The sequence below is a fragment of the Grampus griseus genome (genome assembly GCF_964374135.1).
Source record: "Grampus griseus genome assembly, chromosome: 7".
NCBI lineage: Eukaryota > Metazoa > Chordata > Mammalia > Artiodactyla > Delphinidae > Grampus > Grampus griseus.
Genome location: NC_139001.1, coordinates 48442046 through 48465709, shown reverse-complemented (window position 1 = coordinate 48465709; position 23664 = coordinate 48442046). Strand labels below are relative to the sequence as shown.

Here is a 23664-nt window from a genome sequence, read left to right as displayed (position 1 = left end):
GAAATTTTCTGGATATACCTTCAATTCCAGTTTTATTCGGGATAGTAATACACAAAAATACTGAAAATCTAGCCTCCTGGAGATATCCCACATATTCCTGAGGACAAAGTGGCAGGAAAGAAAGTCCCTAAAATATGTCTGTAGCTCTTAGGAGTCTTCTGAAAACCACTAAGAAATATCTATAGTTATTAGGTTACATACTATTATAGGCATTTTAAATTACACTGGCCATAGGCCAGTAAAAAGCAATTCTTTGGAATGCACAATACTTATTTATTAAAAAGAGAGAAAGAAAACAATGTAGTAGTTTTAATGTCAATGATTTTAAATAGATCAGATTCAACTAAATGTGTAAGCCAAAACCATTTTTATTTTATGTCTATTATTACTTTCTCACATCTTTTGCCCCTCATACTTCTACATTCTCCCAACTGGCAATTTTGCTTGAGGGTCTCAAAACTAACTCATTTTGTTTTAACTAATTAAAGAAAATCTTGGATAAAGTGCTGATTATATTAGAAAATATGAGAAAAATCAATGCATATTTTACTTTTTAAGGTGAAACTCACATAACATAAAATTCACCATAGTAAAGTGAGTCATTCAGTGGCATTTAATACATTCACAATGTTGTGAAACTACCATCTCCATCTAGCTCCACATTTTCATCACCCAGAAAGAGACCCCATACCCTTTATAGAGTCACTCCCCATTTCTCCCTACACGAACCCAAAGCCACCCTGCTTTCTATATCTACTGATTTTGCTATTCTAAATATTTCATATAAATGGAATCATACAATATGTGACCTTTTATGTCTGGCTTATTTCACTTAGCGTAATATTTTTGAAGTACATCTATGTTGCACATTCCTTTTCATGGCTGAATAATATTCCATTGTATGGATATACCATAAGTTGTCCATTTATTATTGATGGACACTTGGATTGTTTTCATCTTTGGGCTATTGCAAATAGTGCTTCTATGTTCATTTGTGTACAAGTATTTGTTTGAATATTTGTTTTCAAACACTTTGGGTATATACCTAGGAATGGAATTGCTAGGTTATATGGTAGTTATATGTTTAATTTTTGAGCATCTGCCAAACTATGTTCAATAACAGCTGTCCATTTTACATTGCCAACAGCAATTAACATGAGTTCCAAGTTCTCCATATCCTTGCCAACATATGTTATTTTCCTTTAAAAAAATTAGCCATCCTAGTAAGTATGAAATGGCATCTCATTGTACTAAGCATACTTTCTTGTCCTTGTTTGCCATTTGTATATCTTCTTTGGAGAAATGTCTGTTCAAACATTTTGTCCATTTTAAAAATTTTGTTGTTGAAATTTTACAGTTATTACAAAATATTGGCTATATGTGTTGTACAATACATCTTTGAGCCTATCTTACACCCAATAGTTTGTGCCTTCCATTCCCCGTACCCTATATCGCCCCTCCACTGCTCCCCACTGGTAACCACTAATTTGTTCTCTATATCTATTAGTCTTCTTTTTTGTTATATTCACTAGTTTGTTGTATTTTTAGATTCCACATATAATTGGATACTTGACCCTTATAAGATATTTTATTTGCAGATATTTTATCCTATACTGTAGGTTATCTTTTCACTTACTCTGATGCACACAATTATTTAATTTTAATGAATTCCCATTTATCTATTTTTTTTCTTTTGTTGCTCATGCTTTTGTGTCATATGCAAAAACCATTGCCAAATATGTGGTTGTGAAGATTTAGCCCTATGATTCCCTTCAGAGTTTTGTAGATTTAGCTTTTCTATTTAGTTTTTGATCCATATTGAACTAATTTTTATTAGTGTTGGGTGTCTGACATTCTTTTGCAAACTTAGCTTTTGTTGTATTGAAAACTCTGCCCTGATATACCTTTGTGCCTTACCCTTCATGTAGTTATTGTTATAAATTACATTTTTGTACATTGTATGCACAATGCATAGATTTATAATGATACATTTACATTTTAAATCACATAGGAGTAAAAGAGGAGCTACAAAGTAAAATACAGTAATACTGACTTTTATATTTACCTATGGAGTTACCTTTACCAGTGTACTTTATTTCTTTGTATGGCTTCAGGTTACTCTCAAGAGTCCTTTAATTTTAGCCTGAAGGGCTCCCTTTAGCATTTCTTATAAGACAAGTCTACTGGCAACAACTCCTTTAGCTTTTGTTTATTTGGTAATATCTTAATTTTACTCTTTGTTTCTGAAATATAGTTTTGCCAGTTATAGTATTCTTGATTGACAGTTTGTTTTTTCCCCAGTTAGGTAGGAAAGACAAGGGTGAACTAAAGTGCCACAAAGCTCTCCTACTGTGTTTAAGTCATCTTTACCTTGATTCAGCAATTGCTTGGTTGCTATAAATGGTTGGTTATTTTCCGGAGTTTTGACAAGTTGATTCTGATAATTTTTACTTATTTTTTTGTTTCTATGGAGGGTCAGGTTCTTGGAACTCTCTACTCTGTCATTTTCACTGACATCACACAATAATAGTTTCTAAACATTTGATATCTTCATGTAGCCATGTAACTTTAGATTCCCAACATCACATTCCTGTAATGTTTCTTCTGATGATCTAATTGTGGCCAGTGCTCATTTCTGGTTTCATAGATCCCTCTCCTTCAGACTCCCCAAGCTGATTTCATCCCAAATGCTCAAATATCACATTTATGTTTGCTCTTCTGGCTCTTGGCTGCCTGTGTCAAGATCTCCATGTTCTCAAGGTGTGAAGCAGAATTCCAGCAGCCTCCAGGATGAAGGTCTGCATCATCACCATGCCCAGCTCTGGTCTCAGTGCCTAGAGGACACAGCATACCTTGACTTGGCCCTTCCTGCCACATGTGCATCTCTGAATGATTATTCAACATTAGAATTCACTTAGAAAGTTATCGGCCAGCATCACACACCAGGTTTTTTTCTCTCCAGCAGGAGTTCTTACGTTCCCACAGCAGTTCACGGGCTATTTCCCTTGGCATTTCAAGTTACAATTTAGTTGCCAAGAGACGAGATCACATGGATGGATGTGGGAGCCACTGTGGCTTAGAAGTTTGTCTTATCTCACAAATAGGAGCAATTATATCTTGCAAAATGTTCTGTGGGTATAACTTCTATGGTCCTGGCAAGGGACAAACCTAGTTTGCACTCAAGGAAGTCACCAGTTAGGGCTTCCCACCAAGTATTAATAAATCCTTCACACTCTTCCCAACCCAAATGCAGTTTGCGAAAGAGGAGTTATTTTCAATCATAAGCAAAATTGCCTAATAACACAACTAATATTCCATCTTTATTACATGCCTAAGAAACAGCTGTAAGTTACACCAAGTTTAAATTACTCTATAGAGAAGATGTTTGCTAACCCATTACTCATTATTTCATTACATATACATGATAAATCATTCATAATTACATATATAAAGATAATTTTGAGAGAGAAAAAGAATATATCTATTTCTATATAATGTGATATTATATTTCTCATAGACTTTGACTACTATTGTCCCTATATATTATTTTCCCACTATACTTATGCCAAAAAGATGATTAAAATATTAACCAACCCACAATCATTCCATGTCGTTAAAGATCATGTGTGAAAAAATTCACCAGATTATTTTATCCTTTTGTATTGGCTATAAGGATTTACTTATACATGTTTAGAGAGCTTGGAAGTATTTGGAACAGTCTAGTTATTTATTAGGCCATAAATATGAATGTGTGATAGGAAGAGCCATACAATGGTAATTTTTGTTTCAGTTTTAAAATATATCTAATTTTTATATTTCAAATTGAAATTTAAAAATCTCTTCTCAAAGTAAAACATGCTAGTGAGAAAAAAATGGCAAAATACCATATAATGGAAAACGAAAGTATAATTCTTCTGATTTTTACCTTACGAAGAGAAATATTCATTGACATTTGTGTATTTTCTAGCATTTTTAGTCTATTTCTATAGATGCAGATACATTTAATTATATTATAAAGTTATTAGCATGCTATTTTTAAAACTAGCATTATAATACAACAATATTCCTAATATTTTAAACTCTTAGCATTATTGGTAGTAGCTGCATAGTATTTTCTTATAAAATTGAACCATAATTCTTAACTATTCTTCACTTTAGGCCACTCAAGTTGTTTGTATATTTTTTAAAATAAAAGTGTCAATATTTCTTAGACTCAAGTTTCCATTGCTTTCCCTGTATACCAAAGATCTTAGTGAGATTTTTGTTAGCAAACTTTCAAAGCTTCCTATTGTATGAGGAAGTTAATCACTGCCATCCTGTGCCAATTCAATTTGAGAAGCATTCATGAGCACTTAAAATGCATGAGACACTTCTCATCCAGCACTTAAGAAAATGAACTGAATGGTTGGAAAATCAGTTTTAGACATAACACATACAGATTGCAAAGACTTTTATATTAGAACTAGAATGAGATTTTTGTCCACAAAGAGAAACTTGAGTTAATGGAATCTAAAGAATGAGAGGCCTTGGGGAAAGATATTGTTCAGATCTGATATGCCATTAAGAGATTAGATGCTTTTAAAGCTGCCAAGAGAAAAGTCCAAATGATACACATTCATGATAGTAATGGGAAAAGAAATTTAAAAAAGAATCTTCCACAGATTCACTCAGCATAAAGCCATTGATTAAATAATGACTAGAAGGAAATTACACATTGAAGTGTGATACCATTCACTTGAATAACAACCTTCCCTGAAGAAATATATTTGCTAACATTCTAATAGAACCCAATGCATATTGTCTTCCAAGAGAGTTAAATTGATTCAAGAAATAGAGATGGTGATTTAGTTGTAATTCTTTGAAGGTATTGCTCTATGTAAGATAGAAAGCATACTTAGATTTTTCAAAAATCACTGAAAGCAATTCTTGATAGAAACAACTATTGGGAATTTAAAGGAAATTTTTAGCCTGTGGAAACAGTAATAGTGAGTAACATATTAACTTACTAAGATATATGAAAATAGGAACAGAAGTATTGGACCAATTCAAAGGAGTAATGGATTTACTTGTAGTAGAGAAAACATTTAAGAAGATAATTATTATTAATGTTCTAAATACATATTTTATTTAGTAAAAACTAACTCCATCTTAAAAGATGACATTGAAAGCATCAATCTTAGGATGCAAAAACTAGAAGGGACTTTATACATCATCAGCATCTTCATCTGAGGAAAGGTCTAAGAATTTGATATTAATTATCCAGTCACACATCTAGTAAGTAGGTATATAAGCCAAGATTACATTCAGCAGCAAATAAAAGTAAACTCAGATAAAGTTGGCTTTTATTTATTTTTTTCCAAACTACATAGGTAATCAGTCCTAGAATAATGCAGTAATTCAATGATGCTATTGGGAATGGAGATCTTTTCATTTTTTGCTCTGCTATCTTTAGCATCTAGGCCTTCTCTGCCAAGCTGACAACCTTACGATTGAAAGATGGTTGCTTCCCACCTAAGACTCCCAATTACACATGGGTAAGAAATGAAAAACATGGTTAAAAAAACATAAAGAATTTTTCTTTAATGAGGCTTATTTTTTTGTAGACATATCCTCCTCAGAAGCACCTGCTTACAATTCAATTAGTGAGGCCTGTATCACATATCCACTCTTAATACAGGGAGGCTGAAATTTTTATCATTTTAATTGAATATCTTTCTGTCCGCCCCACCTCCCCCCAAACTGGAATTCTACTAACGAATTAGAAGGATGTAATTGATAATGTGAAGGCAATTTGCATTGTTCACCACAAACATCATAACCAGATACCCATCTTCTGGTGAAAACCTGTATTAATCAGAGTTCTCCAGAGAAACAGAGATAATAGAATATTTATTTACCTATTTATCTGTCTATCAATCTGTCTATCGCTCTATCTGTTGACTTGTTTTCAAGAATTGGCTCACACATTGTAGGAGCTGACAAGTCCAAAATCTGCAGGGTAGACTGCCAGTTTGGAAACCCAAGAAAGAGTTGATGTTGCAGTCTCAAGTCCAAAGGCTGTCTGGAGGTATAATTCTTTTTTCCTGGGGGACTTGTCTCATCTGTTAAGGCCTTCAACAGATTGAATGAAGCCCACCCACATTATGGAGAGTAATCTGCTTTACTAGGATTTAAGGAGTAAACCTGCTTACTCATCTGATTTAATGTTAGTCTCATCTAAAAATGATCTTAGATGAGATTAGCATCTAAAATCTACTGATTTAAATATTAGTCTCATCTAAAAAATTCCTTTACAGTGACATGTAGTCTGGTGTTTGACCAAATATCTGGGTATTGTGGCCTAGGCAAGTTGACACATACAGTTGACCATTATAAGTCTGTCTCTTATCAGTTTGCCATGCATAGATACCTCCTTAAACTATACTCGATCTCCAGAAAAAGACAACAACAGGCAATATGCTTCCTAACATGATACAACTATCCTGTATACAATTGAAAATGCACTGACTTGCTCCCCAGAAAAGGATACAAAGTTGTTAAGTGATGTTCACTCTTCTCCTTGATATCCTGTCACTTAAATACTATGATGTAAATTCAACACATCGTATATGATAAGAGAATAAGAGACGAAAGAAAATATATATATATATTTTTTCATAATTAAATGTGGAAGAAATACCCATGACAATTACAGTTCTCATTTCTATAACTAGTCGTGGTCATAGTTGGTATTTATAACTGCTTTATTCCACTACTCATTCCCTTTGCCCTCAGCAAGCACCTTAGCTGTTCATGGTTCTTTCCATGATGGAGTAACTCAAACCTTCATTCCTGAGGGGTCTGGGCCATTAGTAATACTGCTTGAATTGGGTGTAGTGTTTCCATCGACTTTAATCACAGGGCATGATAACTCTAAGAGACACCAAAGGGATCTCCTGTATTCCAGACATAATCTTCCTTACCTCCACTGTGGCTACCAGTTCATTGTTTCCTTGGTAATCAGAATCAATTATCTCATCTAGCACAGTACCTCCCTTCATTGCCTTTTGATTCAGTGGCATACGAAGCCCAAAGCAGCAAGGTAGCAGATATAACTTCCAACTCAGTGGAATACTTGATGTGTCTCCTGGTGGAATTGTTCTGCAATTTGGAACTAAGACTTCTAGTTCAGAAAAGCATAAGGTTGTGGGTACAGAAAGCAAAAATTTTGCTAGTGGACCACTAGGGGTAATACTGAGTGGTGCCACCTCAATTTCCACCCCTGTATGTTTGAACCCTTCAATCCTGGTTATGAGAAAAATAGCATCATATACTGGACACTAATTCAGAGCATATACAGCCTCCTAGAGAACATTGCTCCAGCCCTGCTAGGTATTGCCACCTAGTTGGAGATATAACTGAGTCTTCCAAAGGTCATTCTACCATTCTATCAAACCAGCTACTTCAGGATGATGGAGAACATGGTAAGACCAGTGAATTCCATGAGAATGGGCCCATTTCCACATTTTTATTTTTTTGCTGTGAAGTGAGTTCCTTGATCAGAACAATGATCATAAATGTGGAGTATCATGATGGTAGAAATGGCATTGGGTAAGTCCATAGATTGTAGTTTTGATAGAAGTGTTGCATGAAGGGAAGGTAAGTTCACATCCAGAGTAAAGGTCTATTGCAGGAAGAACAAAACACTGCCTTTTTTTTTTTTTTTTCAAGGAAACTGTCCATCGTAATCAACCTGCCACCAGGCAATGGCTGATCACACCTGGGAATGGTGTCATATTGGGGGCTCAGTGTTGATTTCTGTTGCTGGCAGGTTGGGCACTCAGAGAGTAGTCCTGGCTGACAATCAATAGGAAACTGCAGCTCTCAATCCTACAACCAGAAGGAAATAAACTCTACCAACAACCTTAGGGAGCTTGTGAGATGATTTTTTCCAAGACAAGCCTCCAGATGAGAAAACGTCCTGGCTAACACCTTGACTGGGCAAAGAACAGGCATACTGACTTACAGAAACTGTGAGATAATAATGTGTGCTGTTGAAAGCTGCTAAGTTTATGGTAATTTGTTAAACAGAAATAGAAAATAAGCCTAATAGAAAAACTTACCTAATCACTTTATTTGAAATTGCTATCCCTCCCCTTACTTCCTGCACCCTCAGCTTAAATTCATTTCATCCACAGCACTTTTCACTACCTACTATACTATACAACTTATTTACATGTTTTAATGTCCATTTCTCTCAACTATGGTGAAAATTTTGTGAAACAAACAGAGATTTTTCCTCCTTTGTCACAGATATATCAACTGTGCTTAGAATAACAGCTGACAAGTAATGGACACTCAAGGAGTACTGGCTGAAAGACAAATGAAAATCTGTATCACATCCCAATAAGCCTGTCCTAAAGAGTTAGAAAGCTTGAATAACATATAGAAGAGTAAATATAGGAGATAAGTCACAGGAAGTGTTCCTGGAAATCCTGATTCCAGTCCTGTTCTACCACTTGTACGCAACTCTGAACAAGTCTAAAACTTGCTTAACTTCAGTTTTGTCATCTCTGAGTATGGATGATAATGCTAGACCTGTTTGCTCACATGCTTATTTTCAGAGTCAAAGTAATGTATATAATATTGCTTAATAAACTTTAAGGAACAATATTAATTCTAAATGAAGAAATACAGGTGGCCAATATATATGTAAAAATATTTCTGCTTCCTAGTAAACAAATGAATTATAGGCAAAACATTAATGATATATCACGTATTGACTGCCAATTAAACAAATTTAGTAGGGATGCTACCCAATATTGTGTATATTCCCAATATACTGTTGCGAAGAGTGAAATGATGGTATAAAGCTATGAATAGCAGTTTGGAAAACATCAAAAAAGTGCATGTTTATCTTTTATTCTAGCAGTTTTTCTTGTAGGAACCTGCCTTTTGGGTGTAATTAGACTAGACAGGTGTACAATATATAGATATAAGAATGTTCATAAAAGTTTTGTTTGCAATTGTAAAACAATGTAATTTACCTAAATGTTTAAACACAAACTGATGTGTTATTTAAATGGTATCTTTCTCTCTCTCTCTCTTTTTCTCTATCTCTCTTTCTCACATTGAATAAACCTTTGCCACTGTCTTAACACCACCATTAACCTGAGACTAGGATCATTATAACTTTCCCAACCATCCAACTCAATGGGTTTTCCTGAGACCATATCTGAGGATTAGTGACCTGTGTTGCCCTTGTGACATTCTGTTTCTCTATAGACTAAGAGAAGTAAATCAGTGGGAAAGTAGAGTAGACCCTATGAAATGGTATCATAACCAAATAATATTGATTCTTTGTTTTTTCATTCCTTATTGCATATTTTCAAAGTGTACATTGAATTATATGTGAGCGTACATTATAATTTGTTTTGTAATGCAGTAGCTAGGCCACACAATTTCCTTTTAACATACTTTTAATTTTCTAATTCTTGCTGACTGTCATTCTTGTCTTGACATTTATCACTAAGGATTTCTTTTGAGTGATTCTCAGTAAATTGTTGAGGAAGCTTTTGAAATAGCATTGATATTTCCATAAGCCTCACAGGTATTATCTTGTATATTCATTTGTGTGGAACTTAAGTTTTCTGTCCATTTGGCATTCTCAAAAGAATTTACTTGGTTTCTATTTTTTGCCTTTCAAAATTACTCTACTTGATATAAAATATGATGTAGGACTTTATTTTTCTGCAGAAAAATGCAAGAAAGTATATAAAGACTGATAAATTTTATCCTAAAACTGACCAGAGTATTTGACCAGGCTTATAACCTCTGCAACTAAATAGTCCCTAAATGTTAGTCAAGTTTATTTACCTTGGTATCCGGAAGTCTGTCACTGAGATAAGAAAATTATGTGTACATAGAGGGAGATTGAGATCAACAGGAACACTTGAATGTAGTTTGGTGCTCCTTGACAACCTCTACAAGACTAAAACAACATTTGCATTCTTCACGTTGCTGTATACCTGAAACTAACACAACATTGTAAGTTGACTATACTCCAATAAAATTTTAAAAAAATAAATAAATGTACACAGTTCCCTAAATCATCATTTAGGGGCTGATTCCAGCCATATCAATCACTCGGTTATATCACAGATAATACAACACTACTGGCATTTGACAATTGACAGACTCCTTGCTTTTTAACTATTATGTCAGTGGAAATGGATTAGGTCAAATCATAATGGTTAATTTGAAACAGTAAATAGTGAAATTCTTGGCGTTTCATATACTTGCTTTAGAAAAGCTTAGCTTTTTGTTAGAAGCACTGTACTTTTAACTTGCATATATATGCATATTTATATAATAGAAATTAACATTTATTCTAAAAATTTTATTAAAAATAGTCAAGTCTCTCTTTCTTGATTGTTGTCTCCAGTTACCCAAAGAATCTAGTAGGAAAAAAAATTATGTCTGCTTCTTAAAATATCACTATTTATAAATAGAATTTTTAGAAAATCTTTGAATGTTAGTTCTTTTATTGGTATTGCAACTTTCTTGCTTTATTTTACTTGGCACTTTGATTCTTTTAAATGTTTATTTTAGAGAACTAATCTTCTACTTTCTTTCAAATCCTCTGTTAGCATCTTCCTCCTAACCCAAACCCTCTCTTGATTGAATATCTGTTTCTTACAGTGGCAGGTGGTATTTCTCAGTAAAGGTAATGCATATCCTTTAGGTCACTCAATTATGCACATCCAATAAATCACTAATTTTACTTTTCCTCTCCACTGCAACTCCCTTAGAAAAGGCTTTTATTGTTTCTTACCTGGTTCATTGTGATATTCTATTTATTGGTTGCTTTGTCTTTAATCTTGTTCTATGGCAAAGTTTCATGCATACTGATGCCAAAAGAATCTTAATAAAATAAAAGTCCTACTGTGGCACTGCATTGTTTAACTCCTTCAATGTTTCCTACAGTCACATTTAGTCATATGATAGGGTTCCCCATGATTTGGTTGGACCCCATAATTCATCAATTCTCCTTACTTCCACAAATACACTCTGCTCTAGCCATCCTTCTTTACATCGAGTATTTTTCTTTTAGAGTATGCATGCTTTTATTTCTATGTTTATACAAAAGAGTTTTCTTTTCCCCCAAATATCCTCTCACTTCCAACATCCAACCCTTCTTCTTCATGCTCTTTTATATCCTTTAAGACCCAGATCAGATGTGACTTTCCCCAGGTAGCCTACCTGGGGATTGTTGGGGCAACCCTGTTCTGTCCTCGTATGGCACAATAAGAATATCTCAACCACTGATTGCCATTATCTCTTCCTGTGTGTCTTTTCTCCCTATTTTTGTAAAATGCATATAAACATACACTCACACACACTTGCCCACACATATAGTCACAGACACAGAGACACACACCAGATAAAAGTAAAAACATTTTCTTTACTCTTTGAAAAATATCCCAGCCATTTACCAGAATGACCATTGCTGGTGATCAATAAATTGTTGAATGAGTCTTGATATGACTTCAAGATTTTAGGAAATACAGATGACCAAGACTATGAATATTTAAAATCTAGAATTAAAACTTTCTTGCCATAGTATCTCTAATTCTACATATTTTTAATAACAAATAATTTAATATGTATTATAAAATTGTAGCTACATTTGTTATGATGCAATGATATATGTCAAAGTTTTACTTTCTATGAAATACTAGTACTATTTAGCTATTTATGACGTGGGTTATCTTTTATTTAAATTCAACTCTAAATAAACTCCTTCACAAATATGTCAATGTAAATGATCTCAAAATATCTTTGTGCTATGTTAAAATAAATATTCTAGAGTAATCTCATACATATATATGCATATATATGTATATATACCTTATATAAATCCCATTAATTAAAGTATTAGAGATTATTTGAAGTTTAAGTTATGGTTCTATGTAGGAGAAATTGAGCAGACACAATCTAGGTTGACCAAGAATCTAATATTATTTCATTAGCATGACTTTTTTTTTTGGCCACACTGCACAGCTTGTGGGATCTTAGTTCCCTGACCAGATATTGAACCCGAGCCCTTGGCAGTGAAAGCATAGAGTCCTAACCACTGGACGACCAGGGAATTCCCTAGCATAACTATTTTTGAAGTAGGAAAATAATTTGGAGGATCTAAGTGATTCTATGTAAATCAACAAATATTTACTGAGTAGGTCTTTTATAGATCAGGCATTGTTCTAAGACGCTGGCATACATCAGTGTATATACATAAGGCATTTATTAAGATTTTGTTCAACCACTTCATAAAAATGTGATTAGTATATGTTTTATTCTCGTAAAGCCCTATTCTAAGACTGATGTATCACGATTGCATAACAACATGAGCTCCATGAGAAAAAAACAGTACTTTAATCATTTTTAAGACTATATACTGTCTCTGTGAAAGACTATAGTGAAAATATTTGGGGCATGGGACCACTTTGGGGTATCTTAAATCATGCTACATACATGGCTATTTATCAATTCTATTCAAGTTGACATGTTCTTTTGCCGGCCTTCAGCCCCCAAACTGAGCTCCTTTGATACAGAAGAAACATATGCTCAATATAAAAAGAATTTACACAAAGACACTTAATTTTCTTCCCAGATCTTGAATTACTTGGGAAATATGCCTGGTATTTGAGGGGAGGGGTTATTTTAAATCACATTAGTAGAGGGTATTTGCCTTATGGATTAACATAAGACATTTACTCTTAAAAAATATGAAAAGGATCAGACACCTTTCTAATATAGAGCACATCAAAATATGATGGAATTTATTATATATAACTGAAATACACAAGCTTAATTGAATTTATTTAAAAATTAGGGGTTTATAAGACTCCAACACTTCGTCTAAATTAGGCAGAGAAACTTGGCAGGAAATAATCAATAAGTAAAGAAGAAATTTTTCCTTTCCAATTTACCAGGGTATAGGTATATCTTTTGATACAGTGTAATAACATGTTTTGGCATTTTTTACAAGCCAAAAGTGCAAGAAAATATTTTCTTAGAAGTGGATGGTCACAAATGCTGTGTTTTCCTTAGATGAGATCAAAGATGATGTACTGGAAAATTCCAACAACAACAATAGTAACTTTGACATTGCCATAGACCTAAATACTGTTAATTACTTTTGTATTTTTTAATAGAGACTCAAAGAACTAAAACAAAGGGAATTTGCTCGAAATGTAGCATCTAAATCCAGGAAAGATGAAAGAAAACAGGAAAAGGCACTCCAACGCCTGCACAAGCTGGCCGAGCTAAGAAAGGAAACTGTATGGTGAGTCTACAGTAAAATGTTAAGTTTTCTTAAAACATGACAACAACAAAAAAGGAACTGAATAAAGGGCACAAATCTATCTATTTCTGTACCCAGAATAAGATGCTCACATTTTCATGGCTTTCTGTGGGCAGTAAACAGTAAATTGAATTTGAGTTTTATGCAAACACCTGTTTAATGCACATTTCAATAAAAAGCCAAATTACTATAATTTTAGTTTGTAAAAAAATTAATTTTACATTATTCTTCTCTTTAAGCTATCTTAGTTGAATGCTATTCTATTTCTTGGTGAAATTCAAAGCATTTGATTGAAGAAGAGACCAAAGCACCACCTCGTAGACTTTGTTATAAATGGAGTTTTAGGAGGAACTTATTTTTTCATTGAAAATTTGGAGAACTTTTATTTGCAATGATCTTTAGAACACATATGGAGTGAAAAAGAGAGGTTCCTTGTTCCATATGTATTCTTAATATATAAAGGTCAGGAAGGCCCTATGCATGTCAGAGGTAGGTTGAAATTAGTTTCACTGTGAATGAACTCTAACTGGACTATTAAAACTTTACAACTCTTACACTTTGACTTGCTTCTAACAGAGAGCAGCTATAAGGTTATAAATCAGAACTTAAAAATTCAGGCCAGGGCAATGTTATGAAAAGACAGCCACCCTTAGGGTACCCCCCCCCATTAAATAGGCCTCTCTGATTATTGTTTAAAACAAAGCTATTTTATGCCAAATTTATTTTATACAGAATAATGTTAGGGGATATTGACATATCAAAACACTGTTTGAGGGCTTCCCTGGTGGCGCAGTGGTTGGGAGTCCGCCTGCCGATGCAGGGGACACGGGTTCGTGCCCCGGTCCGGGAGGATCCCACATGCCGCGGAGCGGCTGCGCCCGTGAGCCATGGCCGCTGAGCCTGCGCGTCCGGTGTGCTCCGCAACAGGAGAGGCCACAACAGTGAGAGGCCCGCGTACCACAAAAAAAAACCCACAAAAAAAACCAAACAAAACATTGTTTGAGATGTCAGCTTTAGAAAAGTCAAAATAAAATTCAAATATATCTTGAATCCTATAGTGAACTGTTAATATCAAACATAACCTCTGTTGAATTATACCAACCAGATAGTTTTATTCTGTGTAGTAAAAAATGAAAAATTATATAAGTGCAAGTTTACATTTCATATTATCTCGGACCTGTGTAATTTAATTCATTTGTAAATGTAAAGTCTAATATATTAAGAGAAGTAGAGCTGATAATAAGATATGTACAAAAGAAGCAAAACTTCTTATCTAAATTACTCTTCTTAGCATACATAAATATTTCACATTACACTGCTCCCCAGACACATGATTTTCCCAGTAATCTGGTGCCTCTAATGAGGTGTAAATTAAGTAGTGTTGCTTCTTAATACCAAACAAGGTAATAAAACAGTCCACTGTGTTAGATATTGAAGAAATTATTCGATTAAAAAAATTTGGACAATTTATAACTTCTGAGAAACTAACTTTTTAGAAAAGCATGGAAAATTCTGCATAGCATAATTCTTTTCGGGTAAAGATGATACTTAGGTAGTTCTTTGTTTATGTGCTGGACAGTATCATTCTTTTAATAAGAGCTCACTATTTATGGTATACTGTAATTCCAAATAAATGGAAACCACATCGTAAGTATAGTCTTTTCCTATATTTACTCTATATAATTATGTAATGGATAACTTCAGGATAATTTTTAAATATTAAGAACAGCCATTCCAAAAGACTCAGAGCTGTCATTGAGCATATCACCTGGCCTGTGGTAGATGCTCAGTGAACACTGGTTGAATTGAATTGTTGAACTGAATTCCCAGCCCTGCTTACATCATGACTGAGAGTTTTTCTTTAACTTCCTTCATATTCTCCATATAGGATCAATGGTGTTGAGTATTTGTGAATTAAAATTAATTTTATTTTAGAGAGTTCCGTATTCTAAAATGTCACTGAAGAGGCCATGGGGGTAAAAAAATTCTTGGTCTGGAAACACTGGCTGAGAGCATAGAAATGTCTTTGACCGTTGCTGTTAATAGCTATAAAAGTAACTTCAAGACATCATCTCCAAGTTATCCCAAACAATATCCAATAACTAAATTAAACTGTAGTTCTATGGAAGGCAATTGCACTACATGAAAGTAATTATCTTACAAAGATTTTAAAACCTGAAAAAAAATCTTACGCTGACATTTCTAAGTTGTAAGTGTTTGAGTATTTTTCCTCAAGTGTCCTTTATGAAAACACACTTTTGTTTCTTTTTGTAGTGCTCCTGGAAGTGGTCCTATGTTCAAGTCAACAACTGTTACTGTGAGAGAAAATTGTAATGAAATTTCCCAAAGAGTTGTGGTGGATTCAGTTAATAACCAGGAAGATTTCAAATGTACTTTGATTCATAGCCAAGAGAATGCTAAAGGTGTTACCACTGTTGCTACAGATCCAGAAAGCGTGAAAAGTTATACCGCCAAAAAGAGCCAACTTGGAGATCAAGCCCAGGGGATTCACAGACACAAAATTGGCTTTTCTTTTGCATTTCCAAAGAAAGCATCCGTGAAGCTGGAGTCCTCAGCTGCAGCCTTCTCTGAATACAATGATGATGCCTCTGTGGAAAAAGGATTTAGCAGAAAAAGTAGATTTGTCCCCGGTGCTTGTCATCTTCAACTCTCTTCACCAACAGATGTGCTTTTGAGTTCTGAGGAGAAAGCTAATTCTTTTCATCCACCAGAAGGAAGGGGCACTGACAAAGAAACTGCTCAAACTCAAGAGATGAAAGAAGTTTCTAGTGAAAAAGATACATTACTATTACCTCCATTTTGCCAGTTTCAACTCCCTTCATCATCTGATGCAGATAATTGTCAAAATTCAGTCCCTTTGGCAGATCAAATTCCACTGGAAGATGTTATTATTAATGAAGACATACCTGTAAGTGGTAACACTTCTGACTTGCTAGGAAATAAATCCATAGTTCTTGATATGGCTAATGACTGCTTGTCTTTGCAAGCTACCATAGAAGAAAGTGTTAAGGACAATGATGCATCCACGACTGAAGCTGAATATAAAAATCACAGCCCTGACATGTTGGCCCCTTTAAATTCTGAAGAGGATAATATAACCCTACGTAAAAAAATGGATTTATATAAAAGACCATGTGAGCCATTTGTACCCGTACTTAACAAAGATGGATCCACAGTTCTTCAGTGGCCATCAGAAATGCTGATTTACACAACTACTCAACCATCAGTTTCCTATAGCTGTAATCCTCTCTGTTTTGACTTCAAGTCCACTAAATTAAACAACAATCTAGATAAAAATAAGCTGCCCTTAAATGATCTTTCTTCTCATCAGAAGGGAGAAGACATTTGCAAGAGACCAGTTTTAGATTGCAAGGACGCATCTGTGACAGGACTTACTGATCATGAAATTGGAGGTAGCAGAAATGGATATACCCAAGTCACTCCTCTTTTTGCTGGTGATACACTCTCCAATAGCTGTGATTCCGGAAAAAATGAGAGTATGAGTCAGAGGTATAAAAATATTTCCTGTAGGATCAGAAAAACAAAAAAATATACTTTTACTAAAAATCAGATAAAACAGGATGTTCTTGGTGGCAAATACAACAAAATAAGATTGAAAGATACTAACGAACTCTGGTTCCATAAAAGTGGAAGAAAGAAAAAAAGAAGAAAGTTATGTCACCATGATTATGGAAAGAAAACCAAAGAATCAGAAATGTATTTCAAAATGGAAAGAGAAAATAGTTACACTGATAAAACTAGGAAAAATCTACTGGAAACAATTTCAGAAAAACAGTATTTAGCTACAGAGCAATTATTAGACTCACAGCAATTACCTGATAAAAGGCCCAAATCAGCATCCATATACTTAAGTGAAAATGAAGAATTGTGTAAAACCCAGAACACTGAATACAATAATAATAAGAATATTATCAGTTCTAAAAACCACTGTAAAAAGAGCTCAGTTGTTTTCAATGGACAATCCAATTCAACAATGATACGTTCTGTGAAACATAATTTAACATACTCCAGAACTTACTGTAGTTGGAAAGCCAAAACGTCCAGCTGTAGTCAAGATCACAGATGCCTAGTTCTTCAAAATGAAATGAAATGCATGAGTCAGAACCAGGCAGTTAAAAGAGGTTATAATTCTCTCATTAATGAATCAGAAAGATGCCATCAAAAACGTAGACAACATTCATATTCTTATTCTTCAGATGAAAGTTTAGATCAACAGAATTATCTACCAGAAGAATTTTTGAGGCCACCCCATGCTTCTGCTCCTTGTAAACCTAAAAGGAAATGGAGGAGAAAAAGTAGATTCCACACCAGTTTTGAAGCTTTGGAACTCAAAGAGAAGACAGATTATCCCAGGAAAGGTAATTCTTTCTTACATCACCCGGATGAAATAATAAGTGAAGACAGAAAAGAGGAAATAAAACCACAAGAAACTGCAAATGTCAAAAGGAACTCAGAACAAATGGACCAAGTAGAAAATAAACTGTCTTTGCCCGCTAGCAGTCCCCTTCCTTCTGAAACCAGTGGTGAAACTGAGCAGGTCGTAATGGAGACCACTTCTGGTGAACTGTCAGAGATTTCCAATGAACCCACCACTTCAGTCTACATAGCTAGTGCCCCAACAAAAGAAGAAATGGACAGTACCTTGCTTGAACACAAAGAAAGAAGTGAGAATACAAATATTAATGAGAAGCAAATTCCTTTCAAGATGCCTAGTATTGAAAGGAACTTTAGACAGTCACAACCTAAATCATACCTTTGTCATTATGAACTGGCTGAGGCCCTTCCACAAGGAAAGATGAATGAGGCGTCAACTGAGTGGCTGTGTTTTAATTCAGGAATCCTTAACGCACAACCACCATTACCATTCAAAGAAGCACATGTCAGTGGCCATACCTTTGTAACAACGGAGCAGATCCTGGCTCCGTTAGCTTTACCAGAACAAGCATTATTGATTCCAATAGAAAACCATGACAAGTTCAAAAATCTACCATGTGAAGTCTACCAGCACATCATTCCACAAAGCATGCTGGCCAACAAGGTCAAATTCACTTTTCCTCCAGCTGCCCTCCCACCCCCTAGCACACCTCTGCAGCCTTTGCCTTTGCAGCAGCCCTTGTGTTCTACCTCTGTAACCGCTATCCACCATACTGTTTTGCAGCAGCATGCAGCAGCTGCTGCAGCCGCAGCAGCAGCTGCCGCTGCAGGAACCTTTAAAGTGCTTCAACCACACCAACAGTTTCTGTCCCAAGTCCCAGCTCTCACCAGAACATCGTTACCTCAGATCTCAGTAGGACAAGTAGGACCAAGGCTTTGTCCTGGGAATCAGCCAACTTTTGTTGCTTCTCCTCAGATGCCAATCATTCCAGCTTCAGTTCTTCATCCTAGCCATCTGGCTTTCTCACCTTTACCCCATGCACTCTTTCCTTCACTGCTGTCCCCCCACCCATCGGTCATCCCGCTGCAGCCCCTCTTCTAGTCATCACTATGAAAGGGAAAGAAAATATTCATGTGAAAACTATTGCTCTACATGTTAATGCTCATCTAAGTGGATAATTGCCTATTTAAATGGTGGAAATAAACTAGGCAAAATATGGCCTCATTGATATGAAATCATTTACTGTAGGTGTAATGATGCAAATAAATTCTTAAGTTTCTGATATATAATATTAGTAAGGCACTGAATAGTTTGAAAATCAATATAATATATGCTGTATATTAAAATGATGTCTTAAAAGTATGTATAATGTACATAAAATATATTTATAGTACTGTAATTTATGTTGTAAAGTATGCTCTTTGTTTTTTTTTAACCTTTGTGTATTTGCACCTATTTAATGTTTAGACAAAGCTGATGGCACTATGTTTTGTACCATGTTCCTTGAAACTGTAAATTCAGTGAAAAAAATCTCTCTTGCAATAAATTTTTGTTAAATATTTAAGTAAATCAAACCCTTGTTTTTAGTTGGTTTTCACTATTTTGAGACTGTATAGTAACAATAGATTTTGAATTTATATTGTTTCTTCTGTTTATTGACATCTCTGAACCTCAGAGGATCAGCAAAATATCTTTGGCGCTCTGTCAATACTTAAACTGTAATACTATCTTTCAGAATAAGTTTAAGTCCGTTTGCTTTTCTGTTTGTCATAATGTTGCTTATACTCAAAGTTTACTATATTTCATGAACACTTGGCCCTCTAGATAATAAACCATGGAAATTCTTGTTAAAGTAATGTTAGCATTTGGTGCGGTGGGGGGGCGAATAACTACAAAACGTGCAAAGTATTTAGTGTTGTTCCGGGAACTATTAAACAGTACTAGTAGGTAAGAAATAGCAAGTAACCAATATAAGCTCTTATAACATTTTTGTAAGTCAAAATTATCAAATGTATTGTGTTTATTTTCAATTGTTGCGGAGAATATACATATATAAGAATGTTGGCATGGATTAAGGAATAGGTTTAATTAATCACTAACCATTATATAACATCTTGGGAAGAATGGCATAAATACAATCTGGATATACTCTTAATTGAGAATCTGGAAGTGGGAAAGAGAGTGAATAAATAACTGTTCCTTCTGCAAATCTTTCTGGTAGTCATGTTTCTATCATATTTCCAAATCACGCAGGAACAATTAGAAAGTCTCCATCCATATCACCCTTCCAGATTCTGCTATATTTTTAATGACCACTGCATTCTTGTTCACTCAAGTGCTGCTTCTATGTGTACTAAAGAATATAATTATTTAATAGAAAACTAGGGAACATCACACTTCCCACAAGAGTTTCTAATGTGTACCTGCCTCAGTCCATGCCACTGGTTAAGACAAAATCTGCATGCCTGGTGGAGAGGATTCAACTCACCATGTGCAAATGATAATGGATTATGGTAGCCTAGCAATGAATCCAGGCAAAAGAGAGGCCAACTGAGTCCTTCTAAAGGAAGAGCAACTTTTAAGTGATGCTGTATTGAAGAAATGCTTTTTCATAAGCTTACTGTAAGAACTGGGTTTCCCTAAAAATATTGAGCATAAGCATATATTCCCATAGCAGAATAATATATTGAATTCTATTGTAAGTAGAGTAACAGGGGAAAAATCTATGTTGTATACTTTCTTGATTATGTGCCATAATAATCATTGATTTAAAGGTTTTCCTGAAAAACGGTTGTGAAAGACTGCATGATTGACAAATAAGAAGAAAAATAATAAAAGAAGAAATTTTATTTCAAACACTAAGATAACATGTTCCAAAAATGGTAACTAGAATTGGAATGGGTGATTTTTCCCCAAGCAAAATATTTGAAACTATCTTTGAAGATAATATAGATGGGAATATCTACTGAGGAATGCTGACCCAGTTTTTTTTTTTTTCCAGTTTGTTTTTAATATCAGAGCAGGATTGTTTCTGCTGTTTAAAATCAAACCAAGTGTTTCACTTTAAAATATGCAGATTTTCCCCCTTTTTTTGTCATCTTCTGGCTATCATTCCACATGTTCACCTCTTACCTCTTCTTTTTATTCTTTAATTCCTTTTTCTCCTGATCTTTTCCTTCTTAATTTCACTGTATACATCATTTGTGTGTATCCTCTGCTTCTTTCTCCATGCTATCATTACTTTTATTTTGTCTTCAATTCTGTTGCTCTCCTACATTTATTTTTGTTAAAATAATGCATTTAGGTATGCTTAACTTTTTAGTTGTAGCAGAATATACTTGCTTAGTAACTATATAATAGAAATTTCTAGAAAGTTTGAGGAGGAAAGTTCTCACCTAAGAGTAATTGAAACTCAATTTGGTAGATAAATTGATTGGTTTTTGTGGATACCAGTGGCTGGACAAGAAAAGAAAGTTAGCTGAGTATGTCGAAGCCATTTTTATTACAAACAATTCATTTAAATACTTGATATCTTTGGTAGGATATTGCTCACATAGTCTGGGCATCTGTTATAAGTTCGGGACTCAAAATCAATGTATGATGACACACTTGTTCATCTATTCTGATAACACCAACTCCAGAATCAAGGGAATCAGGCCAATGGGCTGAAGATCAATGATAAGCAGAACAATTAGACAGGTAAGTCAGGGTGGACTCACCAAGCAATGAGGCTGTCAGAGGACCACCAGTCAAGCTCATATTAGTGGCAGCAGGAGTCAGGCCAGTGTAGCAGTCATACACTGGAAGTAGGTTTGGGGACGGCCAATGGTTTGTCCATAAATCCTGGAGCTAAAATCCCAGTCCCATCCAGATGTAAATTATTATACATTCTATATAATTGGGGAATTTAAATGGTTCTAACACTATCTCTTACCCACCATCTCTGGTCTGCTAGTTATAGGCATTGCTATAGATTTGTTATTGTAAATCTGAGTGGTTTGGAATATAGAGTAAAACCTGAATGTAGAAAGTAACAAGTAACTACTGTAGCCAAGTAACAAAGGAACTCACATTGGATGACAGGAAGGAAACAAGGAAACTCATCTACTACTACTTCAACTTCTCTCTCTCTCTCTCCCCCCCCACCCCCCCCCCCGTCTCTCTCTCATATATATGTATATCCAAGTCCTTTCATGTGTTGAAGCCCTGTATAAACTGTCCACAGGACATCTCAATCTAGATATCTGCTATGTATTTTGAACCCAAAACTCAAATCTGTGATCTTTCTTTATAGGTACCACTGAAACCTATTATTTGTCCTTTGTTTCAAAGCTCTGTGAATATCATTATAATAACAAAAAAAAATTTAAAAACTGTTCCAAGTCAGAAGCCAGGGTATTATGCCCACATAAAAATTAATCAATGAACCCATTTGGCTCCATTTCCTTAAGTTTTTCTCAGATATTTCTCACCAGTATACTCTATATAGTTCTAGTCCTAGTAGTTCATAATCTGAATTGCTGAGTTGCTGTTATAAATTAATGTCACTTTTCCCAATTTCCAATTCATACACTCTATCCTCCCCACTGCTGCCAGGGCTCCATTTTTTAAATGTAACCTTATTATGACACTCCTCTACTTTAAAGTCTATTATGGGTACTCAATTATTGTCAAGATAAACATCAAAGTTCTTAGCAAGTCATGGAAAATCTATGGTGAAGTAGATGCCAGCCTCCCTAGTCAGGACCATCCATTCCAGAATTCCTCTAGGCCAATCACTCTAATCTTACAATCATCTTCAAGTTTGTGTGAGCATGTTCTGTTATCCTGCAATGCTTTCCTCCCTATGTTTCTTCACTTGACTAACTACTAATGAGTCACAATTCAACTAATGTCAAGTTGGTTTTTTTTAGGAATTCTTACCCAAATTCCCTCCGTCTCCAGATGTTAGCTTCCTGTCCTCTATTTTCACCTGGAATACTGTGCTCAAATATTGTTATGAAGTATTCTCTGTGTTGAATATATGGTCTGTTCTTCAAATTCACTAAATTAAGAGCTCCTTGAGTCAAAGTAGCATTTGACGCATAGTAAACACTCAATAAGTTTGTTAAATGAGAAGATAGAATGAGTTGGGAAAATGTAATTAAAAACTATGCAGATTGTATTCCAAAGTTCCAGAACTGTTAACCATTTTTACTCCAAACTTGTTCTAAATCAGTCTGAAAAAATATATAATTTTCCAAAATAATTAGGGCTTCAAAACACCATTTAGCATGAATAACTTATTTTTTAATGGTATTATGAATTATTTAAAATAGAACTCAGTGGGGGACTTCCCTAGTGGCACAGTGGTTAAGAATCCACCTGTCAATGCAGGGGACATGGGTTTGAGCCCTGGTCCGGGATGATCTCACATGCCATGGAGTAACTAAGCCCGTGCACCACAACTACTGAGCCTGTGCTCTAGAGCCTGCAAGCCACAACTACTGAGCCCATGAGCCACAACTACTGAAGCCCGTGCACCTAGAGCCCATGCTCTGCAACAAGAGAAGCCACTGCAATGAGAAGCCCACGCACCATAACGAAGAGCAACCCCTGCTCACCATAACTAGAGAAAGCCCATGTGCAGCAACGAAGACCCAACACAGCCAAAAATAAATAAATAAATAAATTTATAAAAAATAAAATAAAATAGAGCTTAGTGAGCAATCAATCATCAAAGCATGATTTGAACCCTTTCCCCTGCCCTTGGAGAAAAGCACAAGCTCCTATCTATCATCTGTCTATCTGTCTATCTATCTATCTATCATCTATTTTTCATCTTTCCATTAGTACTTGTCACCAAACATTAGCATATTATGTGTCTGACATTAAACTAGATATTGGGATAAATGAATGAATA

At 34.9% G+C, this 23664-nt stretch overlaps 1 protein-coding gene across 1 annotated transcript in view; it reads left to right on the top strand.

Annotated features, from left to right (window-relative positions):
- ZNF804A (zinc finger protein 804A) overlaps positions 1-18863 on the top strand; it is a gene marked incomplete at both ends in the record, with an annotated part of 315452 nt that extends 296589 nt beyond the window's left edge. The window contains 2 exons of the mRNA XM_082657715.1: positions 13197-13327; positions 15620-18863. Of these exons, the coding sequence (XP_082513841.1) occupies positions 13197-13327; positions 15620-18863 (3375 nt within the window). The remainder of the gene's footprint in view (positions 1-13196; positions 13328-15619) is intronic.
- Positions 18864-23664: the final 4801 nt, after the last annotated feature.